The sequence below is a fragment of the Bemisia tabaci genome, chromosome 7, assembly GCF_918797505.1.
Source record: "Bemisia tabaci chromosome 7, PGI_BMITA_v3".
NCBI classification, from domain to species: Eukaryota; Metazoa; Arthropoda; class Insecta; order Hemiptera; family Aleyrodidae; genus Bemisia; species Bemisia tabaci.
Window position 1 is genome coordinate 28,475,285 of NC_092799.1, and position 26,937 is coordinate 28,502,221.

A 26,937-nucleotide genomic window follows, 5' to 3' on the forward strand; every position below is an offset into this window, starting at 1 on the left:
TCGCGATAAATGGTGATTTAATCTCGATTTTATCGAAGAAAATTGATCGCGATTTTATCGAACCAAAAATTGCGATGTGTAGCGATTTAATCGCCAAATATCGCAAATTTTAATGCGCTAATATCTCGATGTATTGCCACCGATATAATCGCAATAACCAACCGATAAAATCGCTATTTATCGCGATTACCTACTGCTTCTTGGATAAGTTTAAAGTCGAGGAGAAATGTATTTAAATGTGGCTGCATTGCTTCTCATTTATTACCACTAATTTCATTGAAGTCTCGTGAGCATTTTCTATGGAATGTGAAACAATTCAAGGTCGAGGACAAGAAAAGAAAAATGTTCAGTTCAGTGAATTTTGAGTTGATATTCAGTCTATATATACAATAAGGAATTTTGTAAGGAACAAGTGCAAGAATAATGTTTAACAATCTTGTAGTGCCTGAGACATCGATCCTGCTTGGTTCAGTATCCAGGCCCTTAAGTGTTTGATTGTGCCCATCCAAAAACATGCTCGCATTTTTACCTGAAAGGAGATATAACAAAATATGTGTTAAACAAACAGTCCTCACTTCTCAGAGAAGCTCATTTAAACGGACGCCCGATGAGCACGGCGCCAAAAATGTGAAACTGCAATTTTTGTACCATGAAATTGAAAGATTTTTACAGGTAAAAAAAAAAATTCTAGAGATTCTTAAAATGACTTCCATGTGTGTAAGAAAGGTAGGAAATTTGCAGTGTGGAAAAAAAATTGCATCTTATTCCAATTTTATTGCAGTGAGTTTCAACAAGAAGAGCCCCTTCAATTAGAGAATAGACAACATACACAACACCCAGATACAATAGCATATATTTTACCACGTAAGTGCAATATTTGTTGTAGCCTGTGCCGTCTTGATGGGAGAAGTTTGAGGAGTCAAGTTTTTGCCGCGGAAGACACTTTCTAGTAGTTTTAGAAACACTCACTGGCACATTTTAAATCAGTGCGCATTTTAATAATTTTTACTGTGGCTTTTACGAATGAACATGCTGGAATTTATCATTCTTTAACTGGGAGTCTATGTAGGTAAATCAAGACCAGAATATAAGACGAGTAAAGCTCATTTTTCATCTTCGTCAAGCTAAGGATTCGGTAAAAAAATTGAAATTATAGCACCCATGCGTTTAAAGATTCATGCTGCATGCTGATTCGTGAAAGCAGGAAGCCTCTATATGTATGTTAAAAAGTAGAGACAAAAGCATTCCTGAGATAAGTAGCAAAAACCATGCACTGCACCAGAAATTATGATCCGGATGAAGCCTGACGAGGTGGTTCTCTTCCCTTTGCATTTTTTTTATCGTATTCCAAGTTCACACGCTTAAGATGAGAGCTGAAACTTGAGTCATGGGTGCGTTATTGAGTGGTTCCCTGTTACAGGAGTAGCGTAATTCTCTGTAATCGATAAGGAACTAATTGAATAATTTCGGTTCAAGTGTGTGGATAAAAAAAAGGGGAAAAAACCCCTCGAAGTACGATTTTTGAACGCACCGATCGATGACTCCTATTTTCAGTACTGCTCTTTCAGCATGTGAACTTAACAGTATCAGCGTGTTGGAAGGAGTGCGTGTGAGAGCACGACCCACGTCGCACTGTGGAACGAGTCTTTGGAAGAAGTTGGACATGAAATTTTTGACAAAAATTCTAAAAATTTACGTTTACCGAGGTTTGTAATATTAAAATTGTAGCGAGCTACAATTTTAATATTAAGGGGTGATTTTTACAAACAATTTTACGAGAAAACCGATATGAAACTACTTTTGAAACGTCAACGTTTCTTATTCATGAACATAAACGCTTTTAAAGTTTTTAAATCATGTTCGACTTCTGCCATTGACTCGATACACTCTGCGTCGTTGTGAGAGCAGCGCTTCTGCGTGAGGATAGCCAGTGCCCCTTCACGTGCTGGTATATGCAACTTTAATATCAATCGAGTAGCAATTATTGCATGCAATTGTTTTCCAAGGCGCTTCAAGGATTTTCTCCTTCGTAACTGACGATGAGAGAGAATAATCTCTTCTTCAGTTTTTGCCCGGAGACTTCACACATTCGCAATTTTACAGCAGTTATACTAAATACTAAACATGTCTAAGAGAGTTTAGTCGGTGTTCCTACTAAAACGACACCAGACAAATCAAAATTCAATAGGTGTATACGCAGACCACGAGAGGTACATTGTCACTACATGTCATCCCATCCGATCTATAGATTCAAACCATGAAACGTCCTGATGAGCTGGAATATTACCCACCAGGCGGACCAGACGTAGTTTATACATAGTCTGAAGAGTGCACGGGACCAACGGGGATTTGGGGGCCGAATAATTACTTAATGTGGATCATTTCGAGTCAGATGATTAAGTTAAAACATTGCAGAGGACCTCAACAATTTTCTTCAATTTGTGCGAATAATAACTTTTTCACGTCTATCCGGTGATCAGAGGAATATGGCGAAAAATTTCGGGGCGTGCAATGGTGCTATTTACTGTATTTCTGTATTTTACTGTATTTCTGTATTTCACTGCATTTCTGTTTACTGTATTACTGTATTGAGGCGTACCTCATCTTACTGCGTAACTCAACTATCTGCTCTCATTAATCAGATATTATCGAAGTCTACTCAAATTATACCTCATTGCAGGTCCACTTCTAACTCATTGTTTTACATAACAGGTTTACAAGCCCACTGATGGGATTTTTAAAAAAGATAACAAGGAGTCCGCGTGTAAGATATATGCCTTTGTGCCCTCTTGAATGTAGAGAGATAAAGAAAAATTAAGGGAGGTAGAGGACCCGAGAAAGAGTATGAGTGGATGGTCAGAGAAATTAGCGTGGCCTTCCTTTCCTGGCTGTTTCGTCTGAGCACTGCTCACAACTACGAGCACGATGCGTAAATGAGTGAGATTAGCTGGAATGGTGATGTTCGCATTGTAGAAGATTGAATGAAAAAGAACAAAATCTGTATCATTGATGAAGGAGAGAAAGCAATAAGTACAACTACAGAGCGGAGGAAACACTCACTACGTGAATCTACATGGAAGTATCTAACTGCAAATGCAGGTAAATACCAAACAGCTAAGTATGGATATATAGAAATGTCAAGACTACTGTATTGCTAAATAAAATAATGAAAAACTGTGGACAGAAAATGAAGAACTCATGACGCATGGCACCTCTGAACATGATCACTGGGCGATTGAAACAAAATTACAAATGAAGGATGATATTTGTACGATGACTCTTTGTCTATTTTCTGATCACTACTTTGATGACATGTAACACGTGCTTCAATGAATGAAGACCAGCTACTGTGAATGACTGAAGTCATGCTGTCGAGTGATTCAAAATTTCATACCTTGATCTCGGTGGGAAATAATTGAGGGAAAAATTTGAAGCTCTTTCGATACAATGAATAATAATAATTGTGTTCGTGTTTTTCCTGTATGTTATTGAAATTGTGTATCTTCTAGGCCATGTTTAGCCTCATTTACTTAGGCTACTTAAATTTGAATGATATATTATTTTGTGGGGAAAAGAACGTCGTATGGGACTAGCTGTGCGACTGAGCTTAGTGTGTTTCTGAATACAGAAGCCAGTGCGTCTCCAACCGCTGGTCCTATCTCTCTCAAGAGGTCTTTCCAGTTTTCGTTTAAGATAGTGTTCATGTTTTCACCTAAAACATTTCCAAGCAAAAGTAAATTTAAAACTGAACTCGCTGGGTCGAAAACATTCATCAGAAATAATCTCAATGTGAGGAGTTATATGTATACTTAAGGTGATTCGATGGACGCCATATTTTGTGTCAGAACGGCATGCGATATATCGCATCAACTGGTTCCATTTTTTCAGCTACTCGTCATTTTTATCCAATTTTGAGATCGCAATTCTGTTGTCAGGTGACTATAGCACTCACTTACCAATTTTAACAAAGAAATTCAACGTAAAGAGGCGTGGTTTTTTCAGAGAGAAAACATTGCATTCGATACTGATATCGAAACTGAACTCGGATGCGATATTTTCTCTCTAAAAAAACCACGCCTTTTTTACGCTGAATTTCTTTGTAAAAATTGGTGAGTGCTTTAGTCTCCTGACAACAGAATTGCGATCTCAAAATTGGAGAAAAATGACGAGTAGCCGAAAAAATGGAACCAATTGATGCGATATATCGCATGCCTTTCTGACACAAAATATGGCGTCCATCGAATCACTTTAAATAGTTAAAATAATTAATGAAACTGCCGCTCGATACGGTGTCTGGTTGCAAGCAAAAAGTAACCGTCTTAATTACATATATTTAATTTTTCTGGGCGATTTTTTCGCATTTTTCAGATTAATCAGTTAATCCCGCGTGCCAATGAACATGCTCCGACAGTTGCAGCAAAAATCGCCGGGCCACTTGTGGAAAATGCACCGTAGAATCTTAAGATTGGCATGCTTGCCGCTGTTAAGGACGTGCCGTGCCTCGCACCAAATTGGGATACAAATACCTTCATTTGGTGAGATGACGCAGAGATGTTGCATTTTTTTTCTTTCATTATTAACCTTTTTACTCTTTTTTTCCGTTTTTTGTTTTTCATTTTTCATTTTTTTTCTTTTTTTGTGGTAGTGTTTATCTAATGATTCAGTCTAGTGGGAACATGGTATCGTATGGGACTAGAGTGGCAACTGACGCCAGAGTGCTTCTAAATATCGTGCTGAGCGCATCTCCTATGGCCGGACCTACTTCGTTGAGCAAATCCTTCCAGTTTTCGTTTAAGAAAGTGTTCATATTTTCACCTAGAACAAGAACAATATTAGTTCAAACACGTTCAGGGCCCGTTTGACGATGCCATGTCTCTTAAGTCGTCACATAACACCCTTCGATTGTTAATGTAGAATGGCTCGGTAGCTTTAATAGCGATCGAATAAAAAATTACGAGAAAGTTTTTGTATAGACCGCTAAATAATGTCATTCTTACATTATTGTTTGGTCATAATAAGTATTATACTTATTATTTGGACTTATTTCTATCAAACGGAACTATAAGTGCCATAGGGGGTGGAAGGGAGGGGGGGGGGGGGGCTTGGATTGGCGGGTGTCGCGGAACGCGATGCTCGCTTCGTCCTGTGCTCGCAATGCTTTCCCATGGCAGTTAGTTCCGTTCGACAGAACGCGCTATCCGGGATTCTAAAATCCTCAAAAGGAACTCAATTTGGCCCTTAGTTCCGTTTGACAGAAATACGTCCATTTGAAAGCTGAACTACTGAATTTTGCAACGCATGTTTAAAATATTCCAGGCTTTTATAGTTTTTGAGAGAATGAGAAAAAATGACTTGAAAAATTCATTTTATCATCACTTAAAGCAATAAGCTTCATTTGAGTATTCTTTGTAATTGTAATAGACCTTACTTTAATAACTCCGCAGTTTGCTTGCATAATATGTTCATCCTTATTTACGTTTACTTTTCTCAACAAAACTCAGTCACCAACTTTATCAGTAAATAATTTATCAATCCTCGTAAATTTTCACCTAAATCACGGCGCACCTTTGCCTTCGTTTTTTTTAGCCTGACTTTTTACGTCCAAAAATTTTGATACAATGATGAGTAGACTTTTAGAGTCCAAGAAAAATTTAAGTTTATGATATGCAAAATAAACTCACCTAAAAGCTTGTCTCCATTGAAGAGATTTTCCAGTCGAATTTTCATTGATTCGGCACCGAAGGTAAGTTTACTGCCCTCTTTCAGTTCTACGTACTCTCTTCCATTTTCTTTCTTCACCACATCAAAATCGTAAACGAATGTGAATTTCACCCCAGCTGAAAATGATATGGCAAAAGTAAGTACAAACTCAGAGATTTATTAACTAGAAACAAACGACACAGTGTCTACATTTAGTGACGAAAGAACAATATGGACTTTCATAGCCTTTGTAGCTAAATGTCCATTAGTAAATAACCTAACCTTGTCGACTGGGTAACGGTGAGCAATATGCGTGAATCAATCAGAAAACCACGTTTGCTTTTAGTTGTTAGATCATTTTCCTGATTTTCCTCTCTAGATATACTGTCAGCCGATAAAATAACACTAAACAAACGGGACCTATAAGTTCATCATTTCCCGTACATTTCATCTCAGATATATCATCAGTATAAATTATAATGGTACGAAAAAAGTGTGACTCATTGAAGGAAAAAAGGTACATTGTAGTATTTTGTTCCCCTTGATCTTGGATTTTTGATTGACAGCAAGATGAAAAATGATACAAGGGTAAGTAATTTTGAAACTCAACCAGCTAAAATGAGCAATCTTCTCAAATTATTGAAATATATTCGGTGTATTAAAAGTTGCGGGTAAAATAAAAGCTTTTAAACGAATACATGCAAATAAAGTACTTACTGAGAGATATATTTGCGAATCCACTTCCGAATAGTGGAAGAAGTAAAACCTGCCCACTGACCTTATATTGGCCAGTAAACAAGACTTTATCAAGTTTGAAGTCCCATTCCACATGTCGCTTTTTCAGGTCGGCTCTAGATGAGAATACGAAATAAAATAAAATCAATAGTGTCGTAAATTCGTTGGCAATAAAAACTGGTTTCTAAACTTTCTAGAAAAACAAAGAAGGGCAAAATCGAGAGGCATAGCCACCGAAAGAAAGATATTTTTTTCTTCATTAGGTGCGTATTTGAAGTAAAAATATAAAAAGTGCAAGTTGAATTTGCAACATTTTTTCTTGGAATTCTCTCTTTACTTTATGTATTTACTCCTTTCGGTTGATGAGTTAAACATATATTTTCGTGGTACAAAGAGATTTTTTTTCTAAGTGTAAGATAATTTGTCTCTTTTTTATATGGCTTTATCCTATGCCCGGCGCAACACAAAAAATTCCAAAAATACCTAACTATCAATTTCAGTGCAATCATTTGATAGCCTCAACAATGTTCTAAAATCCATCTTTGCGCCTATTTTCGTGGGTGTCTTTTCTAGATCCTGTCATGGCTCGAGTATTTTAGAAATCATGAAGCAAAAAGTAAAATCGAAATGAGGTTTTGAAGAATAATTGAGCCTAAAGCTTTTCTAAGAGAAAAAAAATCCCGCCGGCTGAAAAAGTTCACCCGGTGATATGGCAAATCCTTTCCAAACCTAATTCTGAAATTTTCCATCATTGATTATTATTTCTTCCCTTCCGCTACAAAAAGAAAATAAAAAACAAAGTTATCTAATCTTATTATGCTCTTTCATACATCAAGCATTTCCCGATGTAGTTCCCTTTCTTAAACCCTGATTGTGTAAAAATCTAAGCTAGTGAACACAAATATCAAATAAAAATGTTTCAAAAATAAGGAATGAAGTTGTCAACTTACCTGGCTGCGACGAATTTCGTGTACTTAAGACCTCGCAACTGACAATTTGTACATGCCATTTTCATACCTACTTGTTTCGTTCCTTGATCGATGATCAAACTTGGGATGGTGAAAGGATCTAATTTTGGAACTCTGTATTGAGGATCACCTGAGGAGAAGTAACAAATAAAGTACAAAATAAAAAATGAAACGAACAAAATAATAATAACGATGATGGGAAAAAGCAACTTGAGTTCACTTATTTTGGTTATCTACTAAACTGTTGCCCCGAAGATCGAAAGTTGAAGTTTATTACGTCGAAGCGATCGTTTGACGTGATGATTTGCAGAGAAGAACAAGAGCCGATGCGTTTACATTTTTCTATTTACCGATTCATTATTCAAATCAGAGAAATATGATCTCCCTTATAATGTTTAAAAAAAAATAAAAAAATAATGTTTTATAAACGTACTGCTATTGTTTCATTACTTCATTTTAATCCAATAACTTTTTATATTGAGATTTCTTTCATAAAATATTTTGAAAAGGGCTGAGGGATAATTTGTCGACATTTTCTAAAAAAATTATGTTCATTAATAGCGAGCTACCCGTTTTAGTAATTTAATATGCAATACGGTCAATCATTGTGTTAAATAAGCGTACCCATGAGAAACGCCTTCATTCATGGACGCAGGCATCGAGCTCAAATTGTTGGCGTCGTTATCAACACCACGAGTTTTCTCACTGATCCTGAGCTTGTAGTTTCATCTTCTTAGATCCATGCCTTCAAAACCGATGGGTTTCTTTTAAAGGGAATGCATGGTTATTTTTCGTGTTGTGTCAAAATTGAGCCAAAATGTTCAAAAATATTTTTTAGTTGGAGACTTTATAATCTTGAACTCAAAGCAGTCGGCACTAATTGCCCTTTTGTCATGCGTTATTACAATATTGATAAGCATGCGATGAAAAAAAGCATACCTGCAGAAATTTTCTCTATTGCAGGCTGTCCTTTTTTGACAACACATTTGTTAAACTCGTTCTGAGGTAAATTAGGATTGCATCCTTTGCCAATGTATGACGCTAGAAAGGAAGGTGATACAATTATTAAACACATTTGGATTAATCGACTGATCGGATTAGATTGACTTTTGCCAAAAGTGTGTGCACTAAGAAAAAAATGAGAAATCAAATAAAAGAGAAAGGAAATATTTACCTCTCCGAGAAAAACTAAAATGTAGTTGCAGTTGTATACTTATGATGCAGTTAGGTCTGCTTAAATTATTTTAATTACTTTTCTCCGTTTTTTTTTGTGTGTGTTTTTTGTGTGTGATATGTAACGGGTAAAAACGCCCCCACTCGCTTTATACTTTCACGAAAAGAAGTAGTGTCTTGTATAACTTTTACTATTTTTTCTTTATCTTTCGTAGAAAATTCAAAACAAAAAATTCAGTAGCTTTGAAATTTTGTTTGTTGAACAACTTTGAAAGTTTTGACGTGCATTCAGCCATCTGATAACGATCAAAAGAAGCTACCAATCAATTTTTTCAGGTGCAGACCGCTACTTAATTATTATGCTTATACTTTATAGTTGCTTTGAATTTTGATATTCCAATTTTTTTTGTAATTAGAAATGAACTTACGTAAAGGAAGAGTGTGGAGTTTGCCACTGCCACCTTGTTTTGCTTGTTTTTCCTTGTTTCCTTGTTTATTTGATTGAGGAGCCGAGTGCGAAAAAGTCAGGCATGAAACCAGTGCTACCGCAAGAAGAAGCGCCTTAAAATAATCCATTTCGGAAATGTTCGGCTTTTACAGAAATTCGAAGAACTTGAAGTGCAATTGATCCAGATAAGCTTTAAAAAAAAAAAATAAAATCATAACGAAAATTAAAATTCTGATAAATGGATTACGTAGGACTTCACATGAACACATTATGTACACTTATTGAGGTTTTTCATTCCGTAATTGTATTCGAAAAGGAAAACCACAAGAAAAACATGTGTAACATCACTCTACTGACGATCATTTCAAAATATGGCTGAGAGAAAGCGTGCTCAGCCATGAGGCGTTCCCTTTTTTTTACCCTATCGTTCAAGTCTCCAAGCAAGAAAAATTATGGATAATCGTTTGAGCCTCCAGCAAAGGTGTTTTTTCGACAATCTCCTTATGTTATCAGATATTTTTCTAATTAATGTCACTTTAAGTGAGAATGTATCATTTTAGCAAGAAGATCTCTTAATTTTATTTTATTTTATTTATTTTTTAGTAATAAATTTGAACCTCTTTTTTTAACATACAAATAGTTGTGTTTCGCATTCGTTTTCCTTCCCCTGTTATAACGCACAATACAGCTACAGCAGATCATTCATTGACGTTTCTTGAAAAGTAAATTGACGATTTACTTAATCATGACAAAGTCAAAAAGTGTGTAAGTACCTCTGGTGCAATGTTTCAAAATCTCTGATTATATATTATTTCTTCAAGAGAGTGCCACTGGTATACCAGCCAAATTTCTTGGTCTTTTTGTGACCATAATTACTTTTTGCATTTTATGTTACAAACACCTTTGTCTGTTAAGTAAATGAACAAACATCTAGACATCCTGTTTTTTTGCTTAGACTATAGCTCAAGAAAATAAATCATTAGATTTACGACGTTGCATTAACTCATATGCATTGACCATCGATGAGCTGGAAGATTATCACACCGCGAACATCCTGTAATTTTTGCACGGCCTAAACTAATATTTCGGCAGATTAATTTAATCCTCTAATTGTTCACGCCGCGATAGTGTCGAGATATCCTTTCCTAATATTTGAATTCCACGCAGACCCTGACGTGCGTTTTGAATCATCCTTGAATTTGATGGCGCTACGCACATGCCCATACCCGTCTGCAATGATCATTAACTTAATTATCGACGGAGCTGCGTCCGTAACAGTAAACAGTATTAAAAAATCTAAAAATGATGCATGGAGGAGTGTTTAGAGAAAAATACGAATTGTGAACCAGCACACAATATTTCCACTTCCCTACGTCACTCGCAAAACCAATAACCACCTACATCCCATTGAATTCTTGTGTAATATTTGTTGTTGTTGCTTGTCACGAGAGTAGTGCTGCGTGATATAATGACTCATCAAACTAGCTGTGTCACTTTAAAAAAAAAACAACAACACTCCGCCCAGGGATTTTAATGGGTTCGCTGCAAAAATTTGCTGCAGTAAAACAACTGCTGCAAATCAGGAGAAATAGCTTTAAAATCTGGATGAAAATATGAGGAAAGTCTAAAATTAAGTCCCACCCTCAAAATTTGCTTGCGAAAGTTGCTTTTCGAGCCACCCCAGTTTCGCAACTCCGATAAGAGTAACTGAACATTATGTTTTAATTTTTTACATCAGTAACTTTGCCGCTTCATGTTTCTTTGTCGTGTGGGACTTTGTAATAAAACTATAGGTACATTAGTTGATTCATTAGTATCACATTATGATGCTGCTGTCGTAGTCTATTTTTCAAAGGAGTTGGCTAAAAATATGCACTTTTTTTCCACACGGATAACGAAGTTAGTTGTGAATTGCAGATTTTCCTGATGCGCTCCATCACAATTTTTAAGCCAATTTCCGCAATTAATAACTCCTCTCCTCGCTCCATCAAAAGTGTGCAACATGGGCGCCATCCAATTCCCTCCCCCGATTCCCTCCCGAAACCGATTCCCTCCCCCGATTCCCTCCCAAGACCGACTCCCTCATGCGGCCGGAACCGATTTCCGATTCCCTCCCGGCTTTGAAGTAAATTGAAAATATGTGGCAACGTCGCAACAATTGATCAAGTAGTAAGACGAAATAATCAAGATCCAAAATAAACTCACCATTCCCAGATACACCTGATACAGCGCCATTTCTCGTAAGAGTAGAAGAGTAGGTAGAGTGTAGAAGTTTGAAGTACCTTAAACGGGTGTACAGAGTCCGTCGCGTCAAAAAAAATAAGACCAAAAAAATAAAATTATCACAAGAAAACATTTGGCGAATTTCTATGAAGTACCTTAAACGGGTGTACAGAGAGCGTTATCTGAATTTCTACTCCTCTTCTACGCGACCTAGTGCGGTATCAGGTGTATCTGGGAATGGTGAGTTTATTTTGGATCTTGATTATTGCGTCTTACTACTTGATCAATTGTTGCGACGTTGCCACATATTTTCAATTTACTTCAAAGCCGGGAGGGAATCGGAAATCGGTTCCGGCCGCATGAGGGAGTCGGTCTTGGGAGGGAATCGGGGGAGGGAATCGGTTTCGGGAGGGAATCCGGGGAGGGAATTGGATGGCGCCCTGCAACATACCTATTAGAGTAACATTGTTAAGCTTCGCTTAGCAAAGAAGGTAAATCATTTAGCTGCACGTTGGAAAACGTGGAGAAACATGATGTAAGACCTGCTGATAAGTCAGGAAAACAAGCATCGTCGCTTTGATGAAAAAGGGCGTGGCGGCATTATTATTTGAGCCATGGAAGACAGAGACACAAATGAACGACAGAGCTCATCTCAAAGTGTATATTAAGGACCTTTTGAACGTTGACAGATTGATGGGTTATAAGGAGTCATTTTAATCACAGTAAGTTCGACTTGTATAAATCAGACTGTTTTTTCTTACTATTGTCCGAATTCAAGGTGAAATAAACCATTGCACGATTGGATGGAAATCAAGCATAACATCAAATTTTCTTGCACTTAAACTATACTTAAAATCCGCGAGAATATTGATAATGCTGAATTTTAACCCGCGTAAAGGCGATTTCAGCCTAAATTTCGTGTTTTTAATTTAATATTTCCCGCGCGCCCAAAAACCAAGATCTACTCGAGTCAAATCAGACACTGAACTAATTCTGGTAAATTTTATAATACTAGGTTGCTCCGCCCCCTGCCCGCTACGCGGCCCGACCCCCCGGGGTGCTGCGCGGCCAGCGAAACCCTCGAAATCGCCCTTTGGCGGTTCATAAGCAAATAATTTTAATTGAATAAGAAAACGATGTTTCACAGAAAAATTTCCCGCCAAACAGTGGTCTCAATGACTTTCTCCTCTCTCTGAATTTTGATTCCTTTTTTGGAAGTTGACCCTTGGACCGTCTTACCCCCCTTCCTCATCCCGTGCATCAGGCGACTTAAAAATGATTTTATTACATATAGAGAGGATAACAATTTTCTTAAGGTGCTGGATTAATCTCGGTAAGTTCACACGTATTGTGTTTTAGGAGAGGAGGGATCATTTTTTGAAACACAACTCTACAGTTATTTCCTGAGCGTGGAAGTCAGTTTCCCAATACCGATGCGATACTACTTAGACTTTGGTTTTTATTTAGGGAGCGAAAAATTTTGTATTTCCTAATTTTGAAGGTAATTAATACCTTCTAATATCTTATTTACTAGTTGATTTTAAAAATTTGAAGTGCGTTCAACGTGCTTTACGTGCGGAATTTCAATGAAAAAAGAGAGAGGGGTGTATGCAGTGGTTTGTTACATGGGCGAAAGCTCCTTGTATATCATAAAAATACATTTTGATACTGTTTCTCCTCAATAGCGTGAGAGAGAGGAAAAATTGACGTATTTATGCTAAAAGGAACTATGTTACCCGCAAACTCTATGCAAGTAGTTCCTTTTAACATAAATATGTTCAGCTCATCGTTCGGCAAGATGCAGTGCTGCAAAAAAGGTAAAAATGGAGGGGACTGTCCTTGCTTGCATTGTTGTCATTAGCAGTGGCGTGGCGTGCTATGCGATACATCGATTGATCGGCCACTTAAACCTATGAAAAAGGATTGATAAACAAGGTGTTCGCAGCGAACACCTTAATAATCGATTCTTTACGATAGGTTTAAATGGTATAACAATCGATACATCGCAATTCACGCCACACCACTGGTCATTAGCAAATGGAGTGCTCGGAATTCATGTGTCGAGGTAGAGAGAAAAATTTAACTTAGTGTCCTGCGGATAAAGTGACTCGGGAGATAAAAATTTTTTTACCCACACGTGATTGGATTTGGAAGGAGCTTCCAAGGTAGGCACCATTAGCGTCAAATGAGCTACAGATGCACACTCGTGACTTTGAAGGTTTTAAGTTTAGTATGGAACATTTGCTCTTACAAATGCACAACACCTACCTAAATTTGATGAAGTTAGTTGTAATGTAGCTGTAATGGAGAAACATGGTTCTCAAATTAATGATTCTAAAATGAACAAAACAAAATTGGAGAAATTAATGCCTTCAACTCCAGTCAGTTCTCGATAAGGTCATGGAAAACCATTCCCGACATTTTGAAGAAGGACAAGTTTCGCGGCCACTGCAAGTTTTTTATACGGCTGTATTATAGTCTCTAACTATTAATAGTATGAAAATTGAAACTGATGTCGATTTCAACTCTCTGATTTAAAATCTACGTTTTCAATTCAATTATTTTTTCTTTTATATTTTAGATGATTAAAGGGCTCGAACGCCGAATAATGATTTAAATTGTATTTTCAAATTAAGAAAAGGGCAAAGGAGAAATGTTGATGAAATTAAGGCAACGGTATCCCCTGTAGAGGGAAAAGCAAGCCATCGCACGTCACGGGACTTAAAAAACACGACAAAAAGAGAAAAAAGAATTGGATTCGGAATAAATTACTAAATAGGTATAAAAAATTGCCAAAATTCCCTAGTTCTGGTTTTTGCTCGAAGTTATCATCGCTTGACAAGGAATCTCATTAAATTAGTGCACCTGGCTCTGATACTTGAGTTCGACGTGGTTTTTATAAACATTCTTCTGGAAAAGTGTTAATCTGCTAAGTCGACGCCCTCTGCCAGTAATTTCTAAGAACCACTCTTCTCTTAGCTTTGTCAAAACAATTTTCTTTTTCGGTCTTTATATTTCGTGCGTATCGTATCCCAGCAGAGTGCCATGATTGTATTTTTCAATGCATCTATGTCTTAATTACACAATTTGAATTAGTTTTACCTCAAACTTCATGGAATTGAAAACCTACTCATAATGAAAGTCTACAGCTCTATAAGCAGGACTTCTTAACTTCTAACTTCTTCAAATAAAAGAACTTGGCTATAATCTTTAAAATTTCAAGAAAGGAGTCAGAAGCGTGGTGTGCATTGCAATTTATCGATTGATCTGTCAATTTAATCGATAGGGAAAACATCGATAAGGAGGGTGTTCGCAACGAACACCTTAATAATCGATTCTGTACCACAGCTTTAAAGGGGGGAAATCTATAATCGATTATTCACGCCTCGCCACTGAGAGGAGTGAGCATTAAAATTTATAACTAAGGCTTACAAGTATAACGAAACTGTTTGTTTTGAGCTTTTTTACCTAGGAGTCAATGTTGAGGAGAAAAAGTCCCCTTTACGATACACTTGGATAAATTTACTTTTAAAGTATCAACTCTGCTGACGATCGAAAAATCTATCTCAATTGCAACGTTGTAGATTAATTGCCAAACTTCATTCGATTTTACTTTATTTTTAGTTTATCTATTATTGTGCTAATGAAAATTATTTCTCCGAACTTTCCGAAACTTCCCTCGCCTTGCACGAAATTTTTATGAGCATCCTAATGAATGACGTTCATTGGTTAATTAATGTAATTTCAAAAAATTAAATAAGAGAAAAAACAGGACAATGTTTTGCAATTTTCCAGTCGAAATACGTATTTTTAAAGATGACTACGACTGAATCGTCATCGAAAATGAATAATTTCATACACAACCGCTCGAAGCCCACCTAACTTTAGTCCATAGAAAAAATCTTCAATGGCGGTTTTGCTTCAAGAAATAAAAAAAGCCCTTTCAAATTCTTACCATATAATAAACGGCATTTTCCTACATAACTTTATCCGTTAGTCATACTACAAATTAAAGAGAATTCGTAGAATCCATCTTTCATGCGAAAAGAAACTGCGTCGTCAATAAATATTTAATCAACTAAGTAGATTAACTCAAAATTTGCTGCGCAAATAAGACATTGTCTGAAAATTTTCTCCAACGATTAGTAGATCTTTCTCGGCTAATTATTTTGAGGCTCAAGTAAGTATTCTCCCGCGAAGGCTCGTCTTTGTTTATCTTTACATACAGTCATATTATATCGACGGCTAAAAGTATTTAAACAAAATTACATATATTTATTGAAACATTTAAAAATATTTGATTATTATCCGACATTTAATACAACTTTTTATCAATAACTCTATTCAAAATATCTCTTTAAAATTTTCTTAGAAAATTTTTAAATGAGTGAAAAAAATCTCATTGATTTATCGTCTATGAAAAAAAAAATTAAAACACGGGCAGGGATTAAAATTTGAAAAAAATCATAAGAAATATGGAAAAATAAGGTAACGTTTCAGATAAATTTAATACTGTGATGTAACTTCCTGTCAAAATTCCAGTTTCGATTAATTTGTTATTTTTTTTAAAACACCATTCAAAAATAATGAGGATATGAACCTATCGTAAAAGTACCTAGCTTAATTAAACTTTGAAAGAAAACTTACTTCCAAAAATTCCTTTGAAGTAGAAGTTCAGAAACAAAATCACAAAAATGGAGCAGCCGGCAGCACAGAACAAAATCGAATTATTTCTCAAACTGTGCGAACAGTGAAAAAGTCTGAAGAAAATTTAAAAGAGTTCGAATACGACGAAACAAATTTCAACTTACAGAAACTAATTGAGACTAGATAAACGACCGGAGGTAGTATTTCGCGAGCAAGTTTACATTCACAGGTCCAACTGAAATGTTTCCATAATTGTGTGAGTGATTAAGAGCACAAACGAAGACTTACTGACGCGAGCAGAAAACAGAGACTCTTGACTGGAGATCCTTGAAATACTTGAAAGGACTCTTGAAGATCACTAAAATATTAGCATAGTAATTCTCAACATACACTTATGAGCAGCCCTCCCGAGCAAATGCCTGCGCGCAGCAGTCATCCGTGACTCCTGCTTTTGCACCTTTTCCCCGCGTTTTTCTTCTCTTCTTTCACCCGCTTGAGTGGGCGTAGTCAGAAATTATCCAGAATTTTTAATTTTTCTCATAATCAGCGATTGAGGAAAAAAGACTGTGAAGGAGCGTAGTGGCATTGGACTGGAGTTGCATTTTAAATACGAATGGTCAGTCGACCGAACAATTATATAAGTTTAACGATGAAATGTAAGTCATCCTAAAAGTGGTAACAAAAAGAAGAATCTTCAATGAGACCGGTCGAAAAAAATGTATTAATATTTATTTATTGTGAGCATTCAAAAATAGATTGATAGTTTTCGTCAAAATTTCTTAGCATGTTTGTTTTTACTTTCATTGGTGGATAGATCTATTTTCACAGGAGTAATTTCGCCTTTGATGACCATCATCAGGATTCATCCATTTATTTGGTTACATTACTTCATGTCCGTGCGAAAGTCTAAATTGTATTTAATATGTATTTTGCCAACTTGTCTGTAATTTTATTTTTTCTTATTTATTTATGATTGATTTATTTGTTTACAAATATGATTGATTGAAAAAACTGGGAAACAAATATTTTATTTTGAAATTTAGGGGAAAATTCGTCCATTCAAATTATTTTTAAGTAATAATGAGATTTTTTCAAGCGAAGTGACCTTTGGAGGATCCATCTTAATGCAGATAAGTAGGTTCTGATACCACGTATTCTGATACGATGATACGTACGGAAACCTACATTTTAAATGAAGAAATTTTGAGGAAAATGATACTGACATCCTCACCGATGTCGCTGAAAGATTTAAACGACAAGTTGTAGCTGCAGTAAGAAAAGAATGTGAAGTCACAAAAAATTTTCAGCCTGAAAGTTCAAGGTCTGGCAGTTTAAGATTGAAGCACTTTACTTTCTTAGAATGCAAATGGGCACCTTGTTGTCATTGTCCTCCTCAATTAATATGTTGGAGAGTTTCATGAATAATTTAAAATAATTCAGGTTCACACACTATTAAGACTCTCATTTTGTCAAGTGATTTGCGATAATGTTTTTGCGAGATTTAGTGTTATTTATTCAGCTGCATCACTCTGCTTTGCAGGTGTCGGCCTTTGAAGCAGAATTTCAACTCATTGTAATTATTTGTTGTTTTATTTTATTTCTTTATTTCATTCTATTTTTATTATGGTCTCACTAATGTAACACGTGCATGCGCTGATTCTAGTAAGGTTGGATCGTAATAGTGTCTGATTTCACGCCCCTTCAGCCTAAAGGGTCAGGATATCCCACTATTGTCTGATGATGATGGTTCAATAACGTACATGGGCAATGTGGTGTTAAAGATGGTTTGATAAAGCCATCGTTACCGCACTCACCAACTCCTTGTTCAAAATGAAAGTTTAGAACATACCTATTTTGTCAAAGCTTTTCGCACTTCAGTGCATCGCCGGTACATAAGAATAGAGATCACAAAACAACGTGATAAACTGAAGATTATTGGGATTGTGAAATTAAATAAGAACAAAATAAAAAGTAAAAAAGAAAGGTGGATAATGACGACTCGCTGAAAAAAAATATGGTAGATTTTACCATGCTCTGATACAATGGTACAAGTATGGTAATAAACACTAGACTCTATGGTATAGCATTTACCATATTATGGTAAGAATCACCAAAGCTCTGGCGAATACAACTATAAATCTGGTTATTTTCACCAAGTAGTATCACTTCGTAAAAAATCCAGTAGACTAATGATAAATGTTACCATACTTTTTTTTCAGTGCTGTAATCACTTGTTGGTGTTACTCTTAAGTCCTAATAGTGCACAAAAGTGCGAAAAGCTTCTACAAAATAGGTACGTCCTAAACTTTAATCTCTAATAGAGCCTTGGTCAAGCAATATCAAATTACGTGCGCATTATTGTATAGTTGCTTCGATGAAATTCAGAAAAATTTCTTCCTCTTTAATTTTTGACTTAAGTGATAATTTTATCAATCGCCCAATGTCCACTGTCTCATGTACTCAAAGAGTTTCGCCAATTAGTTTCTTCATTTTTTCATCACTCAAAATTATTTTTTTCTCTAGTGTCCTTGGCCGAGTGCGGATGATGCAGTGTACATTTCCGGATATACTGATCCTGAGGTGATGAACACAGCATCTCCCGAACACTCAAAAATTTAGCTGTCCCATTTGAGCTAAATTCGATGGTGACCTTTCATTCCATTCCCTTGGCAATGCCCCCGCTCACCGGATGGCCTTCATAACAAAAGTGCTTTCCGCAGACATCAAATTAGATCATTAGAAAGACCAGTGCATCAACCGTGCATTCTATTAGGTAATATGTGTGTGTGTGTCTCTAATTCGCATCTGTTCAAACTTTCTTCCGAGGAAATAAACGTTATAAATGTCGAGGCCAAACTTATGCCTACTGGCTGATGGCTGGAACGGCTGATGTAAAGTTTTCGATGCTGTCATATTTTTATGATAACTTTAAAATGAACAGAGTCAACTAATCTGTTGTCTGCCCTCCCCTCTCTCACGCCCCCGTCGAGTCGCACAATTACATATGGGTATAGTGCAGCTAAGAAATAAAACAATCACAAAATGAGAAAAGTTGAAACACTGAGAATTCATTTCGCATCTAGTTGTTTGGATCCATCGATTGTGATACGTAAACAAAAGTAATCTTTACGGTAAAGCCTTCTTGTTTAAAGCCTCCGGTTCGCACACTTCCTTAAGACTTGAATAGTTTAGCTTTTTTCCTTACTTAAGAACTCCAAATAGTCACAGTTCAAACTATCACTGATCGCCGATGAGAATTTGTAGCTTAAAAAATTGATGGGCAATCTTGATTTAAAAAAAAAAAAAAAAAAAAAAAAAAAAAAAAACCTGACGGGAAGGCAAAAATATTGTACAGCTTTCAGCCGTACATTTTATTTTTCAACATTGGAATACGGTTTCATTATGTGCTTCCATATAGTGGAAATCGCACATGCATACCTGATTATCTAAACAGGGTGAGAACTGTATATCCTTTAAATACAGGTACACGGTATGGCACTTTGAGATTGGTCTTCAAATTTTCAGCTTTTCCAAATAGACAGGAATGGCAATACAGCTCAAAATATGAAATATCTTTTTTTCATTTCCAATTTCTAAAACGAGTTCAAAGCAAATTACATGAATACCAAACAAGGAATACAACTCATCTATTATAGGTCTCCTTTATTTCAGCCTCGAGATTAAAAATGTTGGACCGTTAGATGATCTAGGTATGGTAACCCAAAAAATGAGCAGCTCACCAATGCAAAGTTCAGTTTTATGACCTGTAACTAAAATGTGCTATATATAGGCCGTCTTATTTGGTTCGTGTAACCGCAAGCTATTGAACCAAAAAAGTTCAGTTGCATGAATAAAGGATACGGTTCTTAGCACCAAGGGGTGGTTACATGAAACGATCAGTACGGCCCATAAAGGACACTGTACTTACAGTTCACATGACCGAACCTTTTGTCCTCATTGTCAGTGTAGGCATATCTTTGCCTCAAAGATACCTGCAAGTGGATTATTGAAATTGATGGACAAAGCTATAGACAAAGAAGATAAACTGTAAATAAGCAATCCTACTGACGGAAGCTGGTGGTAACGATATAGATAAAAAAGTTAAGCAATAGATAAACTAACGGTAACTCGCCAGCGGACTGATTATTGAAATTGATAGACAAAGCGATAAACAAAGAAGACATTGAGAGTAAGAAGCGATCCTATAGGTGGAAACGGGTGGCTCTTCTAGACTAAGGGAGAAAATGATGGACAAAAAATCGGGTCTCTCGTGGGTTGCCGTTAGTTAGTCTATCACACACGTCCTTTGTCTATTGCAACCATCCGCTTCCACCAATATGATCCCTCCAAATCCCTTTTGTCTTCTTTGTCTATAGCTTTGTCTATCAATTTCAATAATCGACCCACAGAGACCCTAGAGTTAGTCCATAATTTTCCGATTTAGTCAATAACAACCAACCATTTCAACCAATTGGATCGCTCCATGTTCCCTATGTCTTCTTTTTCTATCGCTTTGTCTATCAATCTCAATAATCAGCTCGCAGGCACGGTAAGTTTATCAGCATGATCTGAACCTGGAAGAGTGTTGTATCGTGTGTTGACGAAACAGACACAAGAGTCTAGCGGAAATGCAGTCGGCGGCGTCATAGTAGCCCGAAGCAAAACCGGTGAACATAGTCTGTGCGACAATGAATGACACCTGAGAATCACTGAAGCCAAATTGACATAAAGTCATAAAAGCTCTTATTCGAGCTCGCAGGGAATTGAATGATATGTTTTGCAAACTGGTGACTGGGGCAGTGAGGCGATCGCACGAGCGTTTACCTTGCTGACTACTGATCTTGTTCACTTCCTTTTTCTTTTTACACTCTTACTTGTGGCTCACGTACGATATGAGTTTAGAGATCTAATAAGTGGTGAAGTAAAAGAATGAAAAAAAAAGTTGCTCAACATATGTGAGACACACCTTATTATGAGCTTCGATTGAGCCGGGAAAAAATTCACCTTTGGAGAAAATTCACGAATTTTAATTTATCGATTTTTTCTGTCTTTTTTTGCTCAAAGTAATTTTAGAAACAGGGTTTGAATATTTCAAACGCAATACGCGCTGAATCCTCCAAACTCTGCTTGAGCTATAGCCCTGTAAATACATTTGTGAATAATATCAAAGGGGCTAGGCATTTTAGCTAATCCTGTCATGCTAAGGAAGAACGCCGTATGAATATTCAAGAGTTGCAAATTTCCTTCGATAAAATGTTCGTTTTTGAGGAGAGTTATGGACGTTTTTCCATGAAATTTTCAGGAACTTGACGTGAAATTGCGAGCAAAATTATCTGAAAAATTGGAAACAAGATGCGATCGAATGCGATAATTTTCCTCTTAAAAAACCTCGCCTTTATTTAGTTGTGTTTGTTTGTCAAAATTGGTAAAAGAATTCTTCAGTCTCCTGACAACAGAATTTCGAATGCGATCTTAAAATTCGACAAAAATGACAAGTAGCTGAGAAAATGGAGCCAATCAATGCGATATATTGCATGTCGTTCTGGCACAAAATATAGCGTCCATCGAATCACCTTAAAATCATCGACCGTTGGGACAGCTTGGCTGGTAAATCATGCTGCGACTCATTATAGACGGAGCGCGAGTGACGAGGGACATTTCGCATTGGCACCGCAAATTAGCGGGAATATGAGCTCTCGAGACTACCTTGTTTTTAATTCAAAATCGTGCACCACTACACCGGTTTTTTATGACCTCTCAAACTAATTAATAGAGCCGTGTTGGCCAAACATTCGGTAAAACGGAACATTAGCCGGTACGAACCTTGATGGGACCTTATCACTCCAATCCGTAATGTCCGATAATTCCGACAGCATTTAACTTGGATGGAATTAGGGAATAGAATAAGCCTGCGATAATTAAACAAGGAAAGATAATGCGTGGGGGGAGGGGGGAGGAAGACTAGATCTACGTAAAAATGAGAGAAAAAAACCAGAACATGCGGTTTGAAATAGGGTAATTCATTCATTTATGCTTTGAGATTCATCGCTTAATTAATCTTCATGCGAATAAAATAGGTTCATTACGGAAACAATAAATGCAAGAGTTGGTAATAAAATAACGAGGGAGTTATTTAGACAAAAAATAAAATGAGAAAAAATTGTTCAGACTTACTATGACCAGACCTTGGCAATCCAAGGTAATTTATTGAAGCGAAAGAAGGAGATCTAAATTGTAGCAGTCTTAGATGCATTTTACTTTACCCTAAATTTGCGATATGTATTGCAAAAAATGAAAAATTAAAGACTTATATTCTGCACTTTATTCGAAGCTTAAATTTTTGTAATGATGGAATCACATTGTTTTCCTATTGAAAAAAAAAAAAAACAAAAAAAAACACTTTTTTTATACTTTGAAACACTTTTTGCAGCGATGTATTTGCTATCCTCGGCTTTTGTGCCATGGATTATGTAGTATTTTGTATCACAGAGTATCTTGAGGGGAAAATTGGTATCCAGGGTAAAATCTTGAATTGAGACATCGGTTCAAAGACAGTAAGTCTAGTTTTGAAGAAATGGCGCACATCAGAAGTGTCAGTAGTGTCACATTAATTTTCACGTTATGAGCTACCTTTAATTTATTGTTTTTATCAAGAAAATATTGCCGTTCTCACGAATGGAAATGAAATTCAATAATTATCTGGAAAAGCGAACTATTCCTGTTGTAATTTGTACCATTTCGGCCCTAAAATGCACAACTCACTTAGAACACCTGTAGAGGGAGAGTATGGCCACTGGGCCCCATGCAGGGACTTAGGGCCCAAAAATGGCCGCGCTTTGTTTTGGTTTTTGACGATGGGAGGAGGGCCATTGCCAACTTTTGACGGTCATCACCAACCGCACTTACTGCCAACCTTCCTACACCTAAGATGAATTTTCTCGAAAACAGCTCACGATCAGCCGTAAAACTATGTAAATACGTCGTAATAATGCATTTGAGTAAAGTTCTCGTTGCGATATGCAAATAATAAAACTACATTTTGAGTCATTATGTATTTACATTTCCTTGCAGCTTTGGCCATTTTTGGGCCCTAGAAAGCTCTATTCAGCTTACGATGGCTGAGCCATCAGACATGGTAACCGCAGTGGCTATACTCTCCTATGAAGGTACTCTAAACTCACCGAGCAAGTTAAGAATTAAATCCTGGAACCGATCTAGACTTTTTCATACAATATTATTTCTCTCTTACGCTAGAGTGGCCCCCTCCGTAACGAAGAACTCTCCGCAACTGATAAGTCACCAGTCTCCGCCAACACTAAATCAGTGGCGTAGCATGTTTTGTGATACATCAATAAATTGATCTGCCATTTAAACCTGTGAAAAAGGATCGATAAACATGGTGTTCGCAAGATACACCTTAATATTCGATTCTTTACCATAGCCTCCAATGGGAAAAAATCGATAATCGATCATTCAGGCCTCGTCTCTGCACTAAATGCATGTATTTTCTCCTCTATCTAGCAGCTATCTCTCTTTTCCTACGGAAAAACCTCCGGTCCCTTTGAGATCCATCACAGATTGAGAAAGAGTAATGTAGGCTAAAAGTGGCTCTTCTTACTTAAACAAATTTTGGTTCTTACTTTTCCTTCGAAATAATGCTCACGTTTTTCAATGTTTCTGTCTTGATGAAACCCTTATCACCTGCTTGTAAAGGTGTCCCTTTATAACAAGCAACTCCGTTTCCATCAACCCACAAGTCTACAGAAAGCGTATCGAAAAATATCTTGCTCAAGCCTTTATCTGCAGTGCCATTATAGCCTGCAACAGTTATTTTATCCCCAGGGCTGCTTCCGGGTGGCGGCTCCAAGACCTCTATTTTACTTTCATTACCAGCGCAAAGAAGCATACCCTCTGCCCTGTAAGTCTTGATTTTCCTTGGTCTGAGATTGCATAGAACTACAACTGTTCTGTTTTCCAATTCCTCCATTGGGATATAATCGACCAGTGCACTCACCTGGGGGAAAAATCATCAAACTTCAGTAATTTGACAAAACTTAAACTTAGTGTAAAAATGAGAAAACTAGTTTGTGAAGTTATCCATGAATTGCACCCTCGTCTTCATTCTGAGTTAATTGGGGGCCGAGTAATAGACGCATTTTCTGGCTCTTGCATTGGTTTTAAATGCAAAAAAAAGAGACTGCACATCTTCTGTCATGTTGAGTAAAAGGACTTTGAACGGACTAATTTTGTGTATAAGTTTTACTTCGATCAGGCTGGATTTACAATTTTTCCGGCCCAATTTTCTGAGGAAAATGTAAAAAAACTTACCACTGTTCTGGTTATTTTTTCACCGACATCAATTTCCTCAACGTAAGAACTATTCGCAAGAACTATTTCTTGAATCGTCCTGATCCTTCCTACTCTCACATCCAAGCGACTGAAATCAATTGGCTTGCTTGTAACCTTTCCTAGGAGAGAGAGAATGAAGGATGTTGTTGAATCATGTGCGTTGTAGCTTCAAAAATTGTGTGGAAAAGATTCATGCAGTGCAAACAGATTAGATGATCATTACAGCATTACAGAGTATTTTTGGGATTTATCGAGGAATATCTGCCCCGGATTTTTCCTTGAGCAATGAAAACATTTGTTAATGATCCAAGTCAGAAAATACTCAAGGCATGATCCATCAATCTGTCTATGAATGTAAAGAAAATTGGTTTGAAAAATTAGAGGACATAGCATTATCTATAATTTTTTTGTCTCTTCTTCTCAGACCTTTTGGAACATGTATTTTTCTTTTAAAAGTTTCTGAAAATTAAAATAGAAATTCATTGGCACTATTCTGTAGAGACGGATGGAGTACTTTTCAACTAACTCTTTCACTTTGTCGTCAGCTGAGGACTTTCAGTCACAATTGCTTCGTTTGCATCTCCTCTTACGAAGTGAGTAAGCTTTACCTCTGCCACATCATAATGATCAAGAGTAGGTATCTAAAAGAGAGGTATGTGTCTATTACAAGTCAGTAAGAGAGGAAATGCTATAAATCAGCCCTGGAATCGATGATCTGACATCCACATGAAACAGTTTTGCCAATTCAACAATTTCTGTTACAGAGTATAACAGAATAGAGGGAAGAAAATCTAAGAACTTTTTAGGCTCTGCTCGTTTGCCTATCTTTTCCTCTAAAAATTAAGTTCTTCTCTTGTCAATATCTAGGAATCACATCAACAGACTGATTGTGACACGCTACTTTAGGACAACATTGAAAACGAACTCTTTGCTTTTGTTGTTGATGGCTGAAGTCCAGCAGAGGTGACCGATCCGTCTGAATCCCCTCTCATTACGGGAGTGAGCTTTATTGCTGCTACATCATTATCATCAAGATCAAGCATCTGGAAAAAAGGTACTCATGAGTCTTATCTATATAGGGTAAAGAGGAACTGTAATAAATGAAGTATAAAGTCTGATCAGAGGAATGAATCGTTAAAATCATTCTTTCCCGTTGGAATTATTCTCTACATTCGTAATCATATCTGAAATTAATGAAGTATTACAATGGCTAATGGAAAAAAAGAACAAATATTTAATTTTTGTAAGAGGATCAGCCAAAGGATTTGAGTTTGAAACTGCCATCAGAATTTCACTTTAGGTAGGTGTTTCGATTCTCATCCATCATGAGTACGGGCTTTTTCACTAACGCTTGTCAGAACTGAACCAAAAACATTTCTGGTCTCGGAACCTAGAATTTTCCCCCGAAAATTTGTAAAAATATGAGACAGGATTAATAGCCTAGTACTTAACTACTTTCGCAAGGTATGCCTCCTGTGATTTCTCTTCGGAACCTGTGTGAGGAAGTGCATTTTACCTAATCGTGATCTACAATGCAACCTTCGGACATTTGAAATGAAGTATAGATTTCTGAAAAGAAAAGCTCCTCTTCATGGACGGTTACCTAAATTATGAAGTCACCGGATCAAATCATGGTGCTTGCAACAAGCACCCAGAGAATTTAGGTATGTATCAATACTAAAAATCGGAAAATGTCAAGAAATGTTAACCGCTAATCTACTGTTCATACACACCTACAGATAGGCAGTTATTTAAGGATTGTCCAGCTTTTTGGGGCCTGAAAAAGCCAATGTAAATACCTGCATTCCAACCTCATAACCATGGACTGAGCTGGTCTCCTAACTTCGCCCCTTCTCTGCCAGTTTTTGTGATGTGAGCCTGAGCCCCATGTCTTTTACCTTTACCTGTAGCAGTGCATAAATTAGTTTCAATTTTAAAAGTTTTGTCTCTACATATTCAACAGAATAGTTTGGGAAAGTCCTAGAATTTTTCTGAGATTTTTCCATCAATTAACTCTTTTGAAAAGTTTAGAAATTACTTAAGTGCTATGCTAAATTATAAAAAGTTTAAAAACCGTGCCCTGTATTTCTAAAAATACATATTTTTGAAAAAAAATATCATTATCATCAAGAGAGGCAACCCTCCTCTCCAAAATTTGCAATTACTGGCTGCAGCTTTGGCAATCTACGTTATCAGTCACTGGAAAAGGCCGATTTTCCATCGATCAATTCATTTGTGGAATATCAGTAAAAAAGTTTTAGGGGCGGTACCGCGGCCAACCATTAAATTATTGTAAATAGTATATAAGTTATAATGAATAGGGTTAATACATGTACTTTGTAGTCTTCTATATATTTAATAAAGAAAAAAGAAAAAAGAGTTACGTAGCTTATCCTTCTAGGGACGGGTAATTAGAGTCTCTACCAATATTTAATTTTAATTACAAAGTATTTGGGAGGGGAGGGGGTGTTCACTTTGATACTATATTTTTTAACAACTTACCAGTATTGGAATTAAGTAGATAATGTTACTTAAGGTCAGCATTTTCCTCTTTGATGTACGACAAAAAGGGAGTGATAAAAAAGTTAACTCTCACTTTGCCTAAAGCGCAACATGCTCCTCAGCAATGTGAATCCGTTATGACTTGCGTTAAAGAAATTTCAATCATATGAAATCAAGTGTTTCATTGATTTC

General features: G+C 36.6%; 1 protein-coding gene across 6 annotated transcripts; it reads right to left on the minus strand.

Moving 5' to 3' along the window:
• Positions 1 to 345: 345 nt before the first annotated feature.
• On the minus strand, positions 346 to 26,904 carry LOC109042355 (aminoacyl tRNA synthase complex-interacting multifunctional protein 1). 6 transcript variants are annotated; one of them, XM_072302192.1, is made up of 8 exons: positions 24,223 to 24,361; positions 9,005 to 9,214; positions 8,343 to 8,444; positions 7,386 to 7,533; positions 6,418 to 6,551; positions 5,682 to 5,837; positions 4,527 to 4,815; positions 346 to 529 (listed from the first exon to the last, which is right to left on the minus strand). In XM_072302192.1, the coding sequence occupies exons 2-7, from the start codon at positions 9,150 to 9,152 to the stop codon at positions 4,661 to 4,663; spliced, it is 843 nt and encodes a 280-aa protein (XP_072158293.1). In that variant the 5' UTR covers positions 9,153 to 9,214; positions 24,223 to 24,361; the 3' UTR covers positions 346 to 529; positions 4,527 to 4,660. The 6 variants fall into 6 exon arrangements, with proteins under 6 accessions (XP_072158293.1, XP_018914605.2, XP_072158294.1 ...); XM_019059060.2 differs by lacking the exons at positions 4,527 to 4,815; positions 24,223 to 24,361 and adding exons at positions 3,395 to 3,712; positions 16,059 to 16,498; XM_072302193.1 differs by lacking the exon at positions 24,223 to 24,361 and adding an exon at positions 16,183 to 16,456.
• Between the last annotated feature and the right edge of the window lie 33 nt (positions 26,905 to 26,937).